The sequence below is a fragment of the Triticum dicoccoides genome, chromosome 1B (assembly GCF_002162155.2).
Source record: "Triticum dicoccoides isolate Atlit2015 ecotype Zavitan chromosome 1B, WEW_v2.0, whole genome shotgun sequence".
NCBI lineage: Eukaryota > Viridiplantae > Streptophyta > Magnoliopsida > Poales > Poaceae > Triticum > Triticum dicoccoides.
The window spans coordinates 12047376-12063158 of record NC_041381.1 but is presented as its reverse complement, the minus strand read 5'-3'; the positions used below and the strand labels follow the sequence as shown (position 1 = coordinate 12063158).

General features: G+C 40.9%; 1 protein-coding gene across 1 annotated transcript; it reads left to right on the top strand.

The window, feature by feature from the left end:
* Positions 1-12273: 12273 nt before the first annotated feature.
* Positions 12274-14959, top strand: LOC119299343. Its single transcript, XM_037576578.1, has 3 exons — positions 12274-12381; positions 12467-12590; positions 14199-14959. Exon 3 carries the CDS (start codon positions 14247-14249, stop codon positions 14754-14756), a length of 510 nt encoding a protein of 169 aa, XP_037432475.1. The 5' UTR covers positions 12274-12381; positions 12467-12590; positions 14199-14246; the 3' UTR covers positions 14757-14959.
* Positions 14960-15783: the final 824 nt, after the last annotated feature.

Here is a 15783-nt window from a genome sequence, read left to right as displayed (position 1 = left end):
ATCTTATATAGATGCATGTGTTAAACATTGATTTCTATTGACTTTGCATTACCTACTCGACCAAATTGTTGGGGTTGTTGTGTAGGTGATCGCAACCTCCACTATTTTGATGAGTTCAGCACCTACTACCTTTATGGGATTAAAGTGAAATTAAACAATGACAATCTCAAGAATCTGCGCAAGCTAATTAAAGGCAATGAAACACCTAACTGCTATTATGTGTGCCACATGACAAAGACTTTTGCAACCCCTGGAAAAAGGATGGTGAGCATCGGAAGTTTCTTGAGTTTAATTGGATCCACTGTGTGCTGCAGACTTACGGACTATTCAATTTATTTTTTTGCATTGCAGTATTTCCTGGCGCCGTTCTCTCAAAACAATCTCTTCCCACATATGGATCCTAACAGTGAGCTGCCAGTAAGCAATGGGGACGGTACCGTCAACATGATAGTCCGCTTTATCAAAGGTGTTGACAAAAGAGCTACCAACACAAGGAATTGGACTGCTTTCTTTCAGCAAGCAAACATGAAGAAGGGGCATGTCTATGCCTTCGCATTCCAGTGCCTAGGAGATGGCCTTCGCATGATCGTTTATCCCCTGTGAAGAGACCATAGGGGTCTTTTCTTACAAGTGTTTCTCTATGTAAACGACTACAATGACTTCTATGCCATGCATGCTTTTGGTTGTGACGTATGTAAAGTAACTAGAACTACTTGGGTTATACTTTTGGACTACTTGGGTTATACTTTTGGACTGCCACTGGCAAAGCATCTATGTTCTTTCGTATATTGCTCTCTCTTAGCTATGTTTCTAAATTATGCTCAAATTAGGCAGCGGCTCTATCAATTGTTCTATCGTTTGCTTGTGTCTATTATCTGCTTGGTTTCTTATCGTTATATGCTCTATGAGCTTCGTTTAGCATATTGTACCCAACATGTTTACGAAGCATCGCCTTTGCCCTTTTGATGTTTTTTCGAACAAGAAATGCATGTCTTAAGGATTCCTGTTGCTATCAAGTTGTACCCAGCAGAAGTTCATGAGAAATGTAAATATATACTTTTGCAAAAGTGGGACCAGACGATCAATCCACATTAAGTTTGATACAATGTACTTCTCATACATCAAACTCAAGCCACGACAGCAATGTGAGGCAAAGAACCTATGTACTATCACGGAAGCTTATTTTTTGGACAAATCCACCTTTCACAGGGCCATGAGCAAAAGGAAAAAAAACACAAAGATTTAGTTAGTGGCAGCAAGAGGATAAATAAGTAAACTGTACTATTGGTAGGTACAATAAGTAACAATAAGTAGTTATGTAGCCATAACTGTCCTCAGAGAAACAATCATCTTTCAAATTTAGTTTAGGATTTGTGTTTTTCTTAAGTAACAATAAATAGTAATGTAACCATCGCCGTCCATTTTTATAGCAGAGAAACAATTGTCATTTTTTTAGCTGCGAGACGGCTGTTACCTGTGCGCGGGATCTCGTTCGGGCCCAGTTCAGTATGATAGGCCTTCGGCCTGGCCCGTTCGATGCGTGCCTCCACTATACTATATAAACAACGCCAGGGCAGCCACTCTTTGCTTGCTCTTCCCTGCACTATTTTGTGGCGGCGCCCTTTCCTCCTCCTCTGTAGAAGGCAAGACCCTGCATCTTTTTTTAGTCTCGCCGGCTCACCGGCTTCTGCAAAATTAGTCCATATTTCGGAGACTTTCTTACGGTATCGTCGATCTGTGCATCCAGGCACCCCAAGCTTTTCCTCGTGCGATGACAGCAGGCGCACGGAAGGCGCTGTTCTTCGTCGATGCGGTGAATAACGACCATGAGATTCGTTCACCAATGTCTCCGGTTGCCAAGGTAAACCCTGTTTGCTTGGTCGACGTTAAACCATACTTGCTTTAGATCTGTCTGGCCTTTATGCGACTGTGCCCGTTGTTTATCTATGACAATGAGAGAATATTTTTTGTCTTGTGATTTGTGGTACAACTATTCTGTTAGCTATGTTCTGCAATCAACTGTGTATCAGATTATTTACCTTTTTTATGCTATCCATGCTTAACTTTGATTTGCTTCCTGTCATGCCATTTAGCTCATTTGATTGACCAGTTTGCCTTTGCTATTTATAGTTGACACACAACACTGCTGATGTTTGAGAATTGCTTTTCAATAATGTGCCTGACGTAATTAACAGCCTATTTATATCGTCATTGTGCTGTCACAAAACTCTGGTTTGTTTTCCAGCTTGCTGTTGCACATATGTTTTTCTCGATCTGAACCCGTCGCTAATAAAGAATGATACATTTCTATGGTTCTATTTCTTTGGTAATAAGATATTTCCGTGTATTTCTCTTGTTGTATAGATGACTTACCACTCTATATATTCTAAATAGGTGAAGCATTCTGTCACGATTAGGCCACGGGCTGTGCTTAGCGCCGTTCTTGCTGAAGTTGGTTTACCAGAGGTGAAATACAAGACTTGCTCATATTCTCGGGGCCAAGTGGTGGCTACTGCTATCTTCTGGCCGTTGCGGTCGCATTCGTCTGCACCAGCACCACATATGAGGATCAGTGGCAACCCAGCTGTGGACGTCAACGAGGCCATACAGAATGCTGCTACCAGCTGCTTGGAACATCTTCAGGACACCATGGATATTAAGTTTGATTGCCCTCAGATGCAGAAAATTAAGACCAATATAAGCTACCTGTCCAACACTGTTGCCGAACGGTCCAGGAAGATCAGAAAATTGAAAGCTAAGGTAGAAAAAAAGAGATCTCCAAGTCAGGGGCATTGCAAAGGGCTGGGGGTCACTTGCAGATGACATGCTCGGTTCTGCAGGACATATTGACAAGATGGCGGTCAACTACTTGCCTGTAGGATCCTGTTCTATCGTAGATGATGTGGCATGGGATTGCTATCTAACTCAAGAAGCTGACAACCTTACCTATCTGTCTACCATGTCAACTTATTCGGTCAAGAGCCTTGGTGACTACCCATATGACACAGAGTCTGACTTCTCTGAATGTGACGAGTTTTATGGTTACTACCCATCTGACCATGAGGGCCAGAATAGTGGTTACTATTTGTCTAACCTCGAGGGTGCTTGTGGTGCAAACTGCATGTATGACGATTTCCTCAATGATGGATCTGACTGATGCTTCGATCGTGTGAGAACGCGCAAGTTCTTTTGGTTTATCAAGTAATATCAGCGTATCCGGCCCTGTTGCCTCTATAGAAATGTTATAAAGTACTGTAATGGCAACCTGTCCTACCCTTATTGTAAATTATATATGGTCGGTCCTATGAGACAATCCTTGATGGTTGTATGATCGGTGCTATTAGACGGTCCACCCTGTAGTTATTGTAAATTATGAACCAATTAAGCTGTAGCTCTGATGTTGGCCTTCTAATCTGTTCACTATGCTATGTCTACTGCCCTGTTTCGTACACACATTATCTTCTGTCCTCTGCCTTCTGCCAAATTCATTGATAATACACCATTGTGGACCTCTCCTGTTTTTAAGTATCAAAATTGAATTTCATGATTTAGGCTGATGACATATACTAGCTTCAAAATTTATTGAAAAATTGTAACTTCTTGCCTACTCACGCGTTGGTTTTGATGTTTTCAAGGGGGCGCTTGGCTTGTCTGGCCAATCTGTGACTGGCCTGCCCGGCCCAACCACATTTCTATTGAACCATATTTGACACAGCCCTTCTTCTGGCCTGCCACATTCACCGAACCTTATCCTGTTGACCTAAAAAAATGTTTTATCTGCTGGCTCGCTCTTATCTCCCTCCTCCCCCCACACCCACTCACCCTCCTCTGCCCTTTGCCTACACAGTACCTGCGGTCGTCTGGATCTCCCGCAAGAAGGGAAGCTCCCAGCCAGCCAACTGCCAGGTGATCTAGCTCATGGAAGCCTCTCGCTCCATCCTCCTCATTACACCGTAGTGCTGGTGGATAGAGAAATCACCCTCCCTTTCTCTCTCTCTCTCTAACTTCATTTTTGGTTTCTTGCATCTTAGATCTGTTCTGATGCTCACCAAGGGCAACAAGATCATTTACCCAGGACAACCATAATTACTAAGGTATATCCTTCTATTTTAGCTCCATTCATAGTCCTACTTTACAATGCACTATGCATATATTTGCTTTCTTATTATTTTCTTATCTATATAAAATCAGTTGGAGAGATGGTCTGATAGCTTTAATTTCCTGTCCTGGTACATGCTTGTAAATGTTACATCTACACAAAACCAGCATCATGGGTAAATTAATTCCTTTAATTTACTTTGAAATATAATCAGCTTAATCTTTGGCCAGTTGATCTGTTCCTCCATATTCATGCTTGTTGTTATCTTCCTTGACTGATTTCCTCCCTTGGCTATAGTATTCAAATTTCACCTTTCCATAGGTTCTGTACAAAGTTCTATAATTGTTAGTGCATATATGCGACCTAAAGCTCAGTGCTTATTCTTCTTAATGGACGCTATTTTTACACCTTCTGCCAGCCCTCTGGGTTCATCTTCTGATTCTATTCTCATGGAGTTGGTTGAGTTATCCAGCACATCACTAGCTGAAGCAATGTTCGAGAAACTCGGTCTCCCTAAACCAGTGTACTTTATGCATTATCTTCCACAAGATCGATTTAGAACAGAGATTGAATTTCACCGCATAAAAGAGCGATACCATCAGGTCGTATATGTCAAGATGGGGTAACATGAATGAATCATGCAGCTGATATGGCCATCGAATACATGCAAAATACAGAAGGCAAGGTGCTTGTGGACTATAATTATAATCAGCTAGAGCAATAGAAAATGGCACATAAAAGATTATCAGCAAGGTTGGTAGAGCAGTCAGAGGAAATGAACCATCGCAGCAAAACCATCAAGGAGCTCACTAAAGAAGCATGTAACTATGTGGAACAAGTGTGCAATGCATCAAATAGAATCCAAGACCTTGCTGGCATTTTCTTGAACCCTGGTGCCTCGACATCTGTTTCTAGTATGAAGCAAGCTATCATGGGGATTCACTGTACAGTTGTCGCACTTCAAAGCTCTACAACTATGACATCCCAGTTCCTAGAGGAAAAAGGCATGTACTCAGACGATGAGGTGCCTGAGCAAAGCTGCAGTGCCTACTCAGATAAAGATTCAGCTGATGAAATTCACCAAGACATGGATGATGACTATGCTCACTATGTATGATCTCCATGAGTATTGTATTATGCCTGCTGAACTGTCTCGTTGCCATGTGAAGTTGTGTATGTATGGCTTCACCGCCAAGAAGAGGGTCTATGGTTGTTGTGTTTAGTCTCCTAGGTTGCTTAAATAATATACGAAGCTATATACTCATAGCTTCGGCCTAGAAATCTCGTCTTCTCTGAACTCCAATCTGGTCATGTATAAATATAGAGTCTATGTTGACATGTAAAGACAATGTTACTTACATATGCTGTGCCTTTGCTTTTATCCACTGTGGCTCTTCCTTTCAATCTTTTCTCTGTAAACATGCATTCATTTGCTTTAATCTTCCAAGACCAAATAAATGAACATTTGCTAGCATAATATACAGATAACTATTTGCCTTCTTTACTCATTCTCCTTGTTTGTCCACAGATAAAAAAACAGCTCTCTTCACCCATCAATCAGTGATACCAAAGAGCATCCGATAGAGAAGAACAAGTTCTGGCCTTTCGACCTACCTATAGGTGCATAGATTTACTAAGGCTAGACCAATTGCCATTTGAGCGGGCATACATATTCTTTTATCTATGTGACTTGCTAACACACTTATCACTACCACAGCTGATGAATTGAGCGAGTGGATGTTAACAGAGAGATACATGATTGATGATATCTATTCTTCGCAAGGTTTTATAAGCGCAGTGGAATAGAAGACCAGAGAGGTTTTGGAGCCGTGTACCCACTACATACTAGCACGTTCTGATGGATTGCCTATAGATGAGCACTGTGTGACGCCACTCATTTCACAACATCTTCATCTGCCATATCAGCCATATCTGTATGCTTCATATGGAAACGAAGATCGGTTGGTGCTAGATTTGATGAATGAGCCAACCACAGCTTACGCACATGCAGTTCTTTCCAGTGGAGTGACCATGATACTAGATGGGAATGAAGTTTTATGTTACCCTGTGAAAAATGCTGGAATGCCAACGGATGCAATATTGTATGATTTCTAGATTGAGGAAATGATGGAGTCAGCGACTGAACATCTAAAGCTAAACATCTATGGTTTGCCATTACATCTTTGGACTGGAAGAGCAATTGAGCGTGCCCTACAGCCACATTGCATTGTTGCGAATGTCAGCCAAGCCAACCTTAGCTTTCGCAAGCTTCGATCAGTAGCTTGCACGGCATGGGCAATTAGAACTACTGTGCCATTCCCATGGTATATACTCATTCATGTCTCCAGCAAGTATGACAAAGGAAGAAACCAAAGTAGTTGCCACAGGAATACAGATACATTTTGTGTTGGTGTTGGCAGATTTAATATTGGAGCTCATCATAACAGAAAAAATTCAAAGAACGCATAGGAAAATTCCTTCTTTCTTGCAGGCACTAAAAAGAGGAATGGTTTCTCATTCATATTTAAATGATGTTGACATACCAGCTGACCAAATGCAGATATTAGAATCTTCATTCCTCCTTACGTCTTGTGATGAGGGAAAATTGATGACAGAAGATAAGTTAACATTCTGTTTGGAGCAAATGTAAATTGCATGTCCTGGAAAAGTCATAGTCAGGCAAGTTGGCAAGTTCAGGTACCTTATGTACTTCCAAGGGCCAGTAACAACAACTTTATTTCACACATTATCTACTGATGCTGCTGGAATCCAGCTACCTTTTGGTATGTTCTTAGTTCGGAAATGGTGCACATCTGCTGGAGTAGTATCTTCTAGCCTCTCTCGAAAAGAATAGATAAGAGTTACAGCACTGCCAACTGAGTTTTACAGCCCGACTAGTATTGAAGACATCCTGAGCCCTCATTGCATGTTAGAAAACAACGGCCATCAAGTTGGTGATTCTCCTGATGTTTGGTTCTACGACTGTATCATATGGAGAAATGAAAACAAAAATATTTCAGAGGTCATATCTATTTAGGCTGCTCCAAATGGATTAACAGTGGAACAGTCATCTGTTGAAGACCTTCGGGTGCCTCTGCAGTTGTACCATGCAAGAATTACCAGCAAATAACACCATGCTTCAAGAGCTGGAATCACATTGCTGACATATGTGTATGAACTATGCAGCCTTAGTTATTTAGGTGTTTCTGTAAATAGGTGTATGTCAGACCTATAAATAAGGCTAAGCCATACTGCTATGTCTACACTTATGCCCAACGCAATCTCTTGCATGTTGTCTACTAATTCTCCTTCGCGTATTTTTTTGTTTTTATGTTTTGACTATGGCACTCATGGCTTTTACTTATACTTATTTTGGCAAAAAGGTAGCGTTTCGCAAAACAGATGCTTTCTGTCTAAATTTCACATGCACAGTCCTGGCTTTTACTTATACCTATTTTGCCCTTTCTAACCACCCTGTAGTTGTTGTAAATCATGAACTATTTTCTATGTCAGAATATGTTGTGCTATTATGGTTAATAACCACTTCATCGGAGATGAACAAAATGATTCAACGAGATACTTTTCTGGTAAGGTAAATGTGAGGGACGAAGCTGTTTCGAAGGCTAACTGGATAACAACATAATAATTGTGGTAAAGAAAGACGGACATGTCTGGTGGATATTGAATTTAAATTAATAAATTTAAAGTGTTTTACAATTTTTTGAGAAGAAAGGAGCAATAATGCATCTAAGGCAAACAACTTCATGGTTGCTAAATCTTTTTTCGTAGTTAATGCTATCGACTGCAATCAATTTTTATGCACATAATCATACATAGCCAAAGATTCCTAGCATGGAAAAAATAAAAAGCATCAACTTGTTCTTCATGTTATATTATTTTAAGCGTACATTTTGTGCTACATTAGGCTGATGACATATACTAACTTCACAATTTATAAAAAATACGTGTTGGTTTTTTGCCTATTCACACGTCGGTTTTCATGTTTTCAGGGGCACTCACGCTTGTCTGGCCCATGTGTGATTGACCTGCTCGGCCCAGCCCAACAGATGGAAATATCTATACCAGCTTTCACGGTTCCGACCACTCCACCCACCCTGCTTCTCCCGTTTCAGACCTAGCTACCAGCACCATCCACACCTCCTCGGCAGAGATAGACAAGAAGGGGATCTGGCAGAAGGACGATGGGCGACTTCTACGTATCAGATGAAGAGCTGCACGTCCCATTCTTTCCTCAGGTTTGACCATTTGCTGGTGATATGCCTGATCTATACTGCAAATCTTTTCTGGTTTAGACATACGCCTAACGATGAATTCTACAGTCTATCCTGCTCACCAGCTCATTCCAAGATATGTGACCATAAGCCGACGGTATATGTTGGACCTGGCTCTAAACAAGCTTGGTCTTACCATAGAAAATACCAAGGTGACTGATTCTGGAGATGGAGAACTGTATGCATCGATTTCTCTTCATTTGAGTGCTGACAAGAGCAGGAACATGTCAGAACTAGCTGTGTTCCATGGGGATTATGCTATAACAAAGGAAGTTGCCGTCGAATCGGCTAGCTCCACGGTCCTAACTTATTTAAAATACAAATCCATGGTCACTGTTGATGATGCAAATTACCGTGAACTAAAGGTTTGTCGGCGCGAGTTACTGGCAGCTTCCTCACGGGCAATGCTCTTTGAAGACCAATCAAAAGACTTAAACGTGAAGATGTCCATTATGTCTAAAGAGATTGACGTATTAAGCAACTGCCGATATGCAAACAATGCTTCCCCATTGCAATTAGTGACACCCTGCCTCATCTTTCTGAAATATTTCTTGTTTCATGTTAATGCACCATGCATCATTGCAACTTGGGTGTCTGCTAGGAAGTGTGTCTGTTTGCTAAGAAGTGTGTTCTACTCATGATTTTTTTTCTCATATGCGCTGGTTCGTTTCATAGCTGTTGTTGCACATTTTGATATAACTGCTTGATTTACTTGTTGGTAACTGTCCTGGTCAGGGTTACGTAGCAAGCATGCGTATTGTCAAACCATTTGTTATACTGCTTTCAGATAGTGTTCATTGATGCGTTCCTACTAATATTGATCCCTTCTTATGACGTGCAGAGCATGACCAACCAGCAGACGACACCTCCTCCCAAACTAGATGGGTCAAGGTAGTTTTCATTCTGCCACTGTTACGGTTTAATTTCCTTGGAGTTTCATTGTAATAGTCTAACGGGCAGTCATTGTTCCTGTGTGTGTGTGCGTGCGTGTGTATGTACGTTCTGTTTACTCTCTCTTTCCCCCATCTGATTAGTCCATCAAACTGCTGGGTTCACTTGAAGGCAAGAATGTTATTGATTTACTCTAGCAGGAATTTTTATACAAAATATAAAGTTTTTCTTTAACGACAAGGGCTCACCCTCGGATTTCTGTTATCAAAAATCAGTGTCCTATAGGAGATAGAAAGTATATAGCGGTTTTTTTAGTTTTTCCGATGTTTGTGTCTGTCATGTTAAATTGTTCTATCAGTGTAGTGCTTATTGAGCTTCTTTTGGAAAGGAGCCCCGTAAGAAGATGGCACCATTCATCTCAGTACTACTGATTATTTTCTTGGGTACACTATTTTGATTTGTAACATTCTAACATTCTGAATAATGGTTTGAATTTCTCTAATTAGACATTCCGTAAACATAGAATACTTTCTGTTTTGCACCACCGAAATCCATGGTACTAAGCTATTTGCATAATCTATTAACATCTGACATACTTCATAGATTATGCAAATGCAACGTATGCTCAGCTAATTGATATAGTAAACCTCCCTACCGTAATCTGAACTGCATGATGCAGAACTTGCAAGGTGTAACCAGTTACAAAGTGGAAATACAATTTTGTTATCTTGTACATTTTGTTCTTGGTTTTGATCTGAAGAACAAAGTGGCACCTGGCTTTTCATCGATCTCTCCATCATTTTTCATTACCTTGAACCATGCATGATATTGCATCTGGGCACTTAAATTTCGGTTTTAGTTTTGTAGGCTTTGCATATCTGAGATGAAGATCATCTTGCTCTATCATTAGGTCGGCTCAATCCCAGCAACAAATCTCTTTTCTTCTCTATTTTGGGGCTGTTTGGATTTGATCCTAGATCTGCCGTGCCAAAAAAAAATTCGTTAATTGAGTGGTCGCTATGCGTTTGGATGGATGCCAATTCTTTGGTGTGCCCAAGCTAGCTCCACATCTAGGTTCAGTTCCACACCAATTATATGGCGAGAAGCGGGCGACCGATTGCTTCGGAAAATTTGTGGTGCGCCCGTGATTGGCAGGGTTGGCTCGGGCGGCAGCCAAAGAAGCCATATATATTTATATTCAGCCATATGTTTCTATGTTTCTGGTAATGCATTTTTTGTTTCTAAGTTGATATTTCAAAAAAAGTGCATTGATCCTTGATTGTTACAAAAATTTACTACAAGTCCAGGTTCTTTTGTGTTGCAGAAAAGGTTGACTACTAAATACTGATGCATACTAGATACACAACTTATTTGATTCCCATTGCCATATATCAAACGGGCTAAACTAAAGATGACTATTGATGCATGATTTTGATATAACCATGATGGCTCCTGTGTAGTTGTTTGGTTTGGTATTTGATTGTAGCCTCTGGTTTGGTATTTTTAGCCGCACGTTTCGGTGGAAGAAAATAACAAAGAAGTGTCAAAGTAGAATGCACATTGCTGTGCCATAATAGACTATATAGTATGAGAAGATTTGATTGGATGGTCATTTTTCTTGTAGATACTTCATATACAAATAATATTGTACATTTACATTGAACTTTGTTTTGTGTAAGTATGAATAACTAGATCATTAAACTATGCTACACTGTTGAACAACAGACAAGCTGGGAAACAGTCTGTGTGCAAAGCTCGCAAAGATCTGTTTGGAAAACGCAAGCGCAACTGCGAAGAGTAAAGAGGTACTTAAAAACGACTGATATCTTCACAGTAACTTTCATGTACTTTAATACGTGACTTCTCTTTGCCATTCTTGTTCGTTAGGTTCAGTTGAATCACCCGGTGCGACACAATGGCCGTCTACTATATCTCCCAAGATGCCGTTAGTTGTGTCCTTTTTGTAATCATGATATGTACCAAGCACTTGTTCTTCTATGCGTATGACTGTATGGACTATTATGCTGGTTATGTAAACTGCATGACACTTGTGCTTTCCACATGTCTTGCTTGCTTTGCAGAAGAAAAAAGAACAAACCTTTGTATGATTCTGATAGTCCTTGTTCTTTATATGTATGGTCCATCTCCCGACATATGAAAACTGATTTGTATTCTCCTTGGCACTTGTACCCCCAAGGGCTTGGAACAAGATATCTGTAGGACAAATTTTCAACGAGAGCTGCTCGGGTGCCTTAAGCGTGTGTCTTTTATGTTTTCAACAAGGCTTTTACCGATCGCCGCCTATTCAACATCAAACAATTGAAAATTTTGAAATCTGGGGCGAGCTTTCAAATGTCAATTTCATAATGATCTTTACGGGGGAAGTATCATCGTCTCTCGACTGAGTCACTTAGGATGCATGCGACATGTTGCATGAAAATAAAGATCCTTGCTTGGAAAAATTTGTTGTAAGCCATTTTCCTTTTTTTTCTCTTTTCAAATTGATGAACATTTTTTTATAATTCTTCGTGTTTTTTTTAGATTCCATCAATGGTTTTTTAAACTATTCTAGAACTTTTAATTTTAAAGTCATGAGCATTTGTATTTTTTAAACCATTTGTAAAACAAATCATGTATACTGTTTGAATTGCGTGGACGATTTTAAAACTCAGGATTTTCATTAAATTTTATTTAATACTCCCTCCGTCCCAAAATAAGTGACTCAATTTTTAAAGCATCTGATATTGACTTGATTAGCTAAACAACTAAAAAAACAATAAAATACAGTTTTTTGTTAAGCAATACAATTAGAGACAAATGATATGCCTATAAAAAATAAAAAATAAAACAATCAGCCGAGCCTCATGGGCCGGCCCAAGGGACGCAGAAACGCTCCGCCGGACCAACCCGGTGCGAGGCTATTTCGGTCATTCTCTCGTCTTATACATAGACCAAAATTAGGGATTTACACGCTCCCTCGTCCACATCGTCTTATCCTCCTGCAGCTGCATCGTCTTCCCGGCGCGGCGGGCGCCGTCTTGAACCGGCCTCCGCAACGCCTCTTCGATTCGCCCTACGCAGCTCAACTCCACCGACAAGGTCAGTCCTCGCTTATGCACAGTCATACACCGTGTTTATTTTCCCCTTTGGACGCTAAATACGTGACTGCATATGAGGATTTCAGATCGCGATGGCCGCCGACGAGCTTCCTCATCAGATGGCGATGGCCGCCGACGAGCTCCCTGATCAGATCGCGCTGGCACCTTCCGCCTTGCTCCACCAACGGCTGCCTGTGGGGGCTTGCGCAGGTGAGCCGACACCCGTCACATCCCCTCTCTGATTTTACAAGATGACTGGAACATAACTGATTGAAAGAACATCTCACGTCTATCTCTGAAGATAAACACATGTCTCATCTAGGATCTGTGCGTACTAACGGTCAGTCACCAATACAAATGTAATGATACACACGTTCAAACAGTGTGCTGATTTAAAACCTATCTCATCGACATGTGATTAGTGTAGTTCATAGCCTTGTAGGTATTTCCTCAGTTAATGTAATATTGTGTCAACCTTCTATGCAGCTACATTTTCTTTTCCATAGACCACCCCTTACGACCAATTACCTTTCCGTCTCTAAATGGTATCTGACTGACATGGTCTGTAACAATTAGATTAACCTAGATACATAGATAAATGGCATCTAACTGCGACATGCTCTGTACGTAACATGAAGGTCTAACTTTTGTCTTTGTTTGATGTTTTGTTTTGTGGAGTTTGCTCATTTTGGGTTCTTTCTTGTGTTGGCAGTATGTTTGCCGTTAGTTGTTCTTATGTGTACATTTTAGATGTTGCTTCACGGTGTCATTTGCCCTTCCATTTGTACTTATGAGAGTTCATGGATGATGGGGTCGTAATTGGAGGGGTGGAAATAGAGGTCCATGTCCCTGGAAGCGATACCTTGACTGTGAGTAGGCTTTTCGGGTCCCAGGATGGTGTGGGGTATCTTTCTCTTTACAATGATGTCTCTTTCCAGGCCATTTGTGTTTTACAGAGTTTGTATGGGTTTGTTGTCTTAGATTACAACTACCATATTTTGATGACCTATCAAAAGTTCGCACTCTGCGGTTATTTTAGCAGCCTCGCTAATTCGATCTTCGAGTTCTATTGTTTGTGGTGATGTATCTGCTGCTGTGGGTGACGTCAATATTACTTTATGGCGGCAGATGCCACATGCTGTGTTGGTGTCTACAGCCTGCAGCTTCTAGATGTGATTCATAGATAGGTTATTTTATCTTTCGTGTTGTTAGCTGGTAGTTGTTTCTTAAACGAGTCTGGTTGGTCTATATTCAAATCGTTGTGTCTGTACATAATGATACATTCTTGTTTGTAATGCTAGTAGATGGTAATTGTTCCTTTGTTCAATATAATTCTTATCCTTTGCTTGCTTATGTTGCTGGTGCATGTGTACGATGTTGTATACTTTGTATACTTGAGTGCCTGACGCTATGCTGTGTACAGTTACATGGATCCAACTTCTTTTTTTATTTTTTTCACGGGGACATGGGTCCAGATGGTTATTAACATGACTCGTGAATAAGAAAGGAAAAGGGAACTGCATTAAATGAATAATTTCATCCCGGCTGTACCTGACAAATTCGAATAATGCACCAGCACCTAATTGTTATATCGCGAGTCTTTTTGTTTTAGCACAAGGCCAATTTACTTAGTGGAGAACCATGCTTTTTAGCATTCTTCTTTCCTTAGTTTAGTTTGTTTTCCATCTTACAGTACCTTGATTTGGTTTGGTCAACCTAACTTAAATTTATTGTTCCCTGCTCTACAAATTGCTGCAATAACTTGTGAGATTATACCTTTGTCCCCCAATTATTTTATCCTTTTTCTTTCCTCTGCAGGAAGATGACTATGTAATACTGATTCCTCTTTCCCACATCTTTGCCCTCATGCTGCAAGCTCTCAAGTTGCCCCCTGCGATTTATCATCACAAAACATATCCAGCCAATGAGTCTCGTGTGACGGTTACTTTTGATTCATCATTACAATTGATCGATGGTTTGCTTGTCCCAACCTCAATTTCTGGTGTGATCTCAAAGAACTGCGATGAAGCGGAAGACAGTGCTGCTATGGCAGCCATTAGGTTTATGGAGGATGTATGTGGCAAGGAAATCAGGGACTATCACTACATCCATGTTAAAAGGCTGGAAAATAAAGTCACGCACCTGGTGAGGTTGCTGAATGCAGCAAACAAGACAATAAAGAAGGCACACAGAAGATGGTACTATGCTGCCAGATACATGAGCTCGTATTCTACCCAGATACAGAATACAGCAGCTGCTCGACACATAAGAGGGCGCGACAACACCAAAAGGGCTATGAAGACAGCGCTCCCAAGCACAGGAAAGTTAGCAAAAAGGCTACGTTATATTGGCATGAAATCGGAGCAGTGCCTATAGACCACGGATAGTATCTGGTGAGCTTTGGTCAGCTCATCGTACCCAACACGTTTGCGGAAGGCTTTGCCCTTTTGATGCTCTTTTGAACAATAAATACATATATCCTATGGATTCCTGTTGTTATCGTGAAGTGTGCGAACAATGTTTGTTTCCAACTTGTTGTTCGGTGATTCTTCCTGTTATATATGAATCTGCCTTAATTATTTTAATATCGCTTCATTTCATTCTGTTTTATCTTTACCTCACAGTTACTGCTTTTACAGTCATCTCCAGGCATTGCTAAATCATGCTTTGTTTGGCTTACAACAACTTTACATGAATCCTCCGGGCTCACGTACACAAAGTATAGCATTTATCTATACTTTGTGATGCAACAGCTTCATGGGTGAGTGTTCGAGGTTTCTCAGGTTGCAGCGTTAAGCGAATACCGATATTTGTAGTTACATTCTATCTGACATCTATAGCTCCAGTTAATTCAGGCGTTGTTAGTCCCATTTAGACACACGATGATAATATCATGCTTTCATTGCCCTTTTTGTCATCCAAATAACAACTTGAGTTACTAATAACTTAACATTACACGTTCGACCAAAACGTTCGGACAGGCACCCACGCGCCAGGGCGCGTTGCCGATCTAGTACATATATCACAGATGAAATTATCTCTGTGGCTTCCTTCTAAGCGCAATGAAAAGCAGTGATCCTGCCTTTTCGTCAAAAAAGAAATTATCTCTGTGGCAGAAGAACGAAAGGAGTAGCAGAGCGTTCAGATTAGAAGTCAGAAGAAGGTATAGATGCGGAGCACTAGATCAGAGGCACAGCAAGGCAGCAACTTCACCATTGATCTCCGGTGATCCTGTTCCCGTCTGGCCGTTTCGAAGACTCGCTTCTGCAGGAACGTCTTCGATTCGTAGCCTCCGCATCCCGCTGGATTCCGCTTGCGGCCTCGCTTGCATCGCATTTGTTCCCAGGCGGCACCCGCGTAGGGCGTCACTTCCATCGTAGAGAAGGACCACGACCTCAGATGG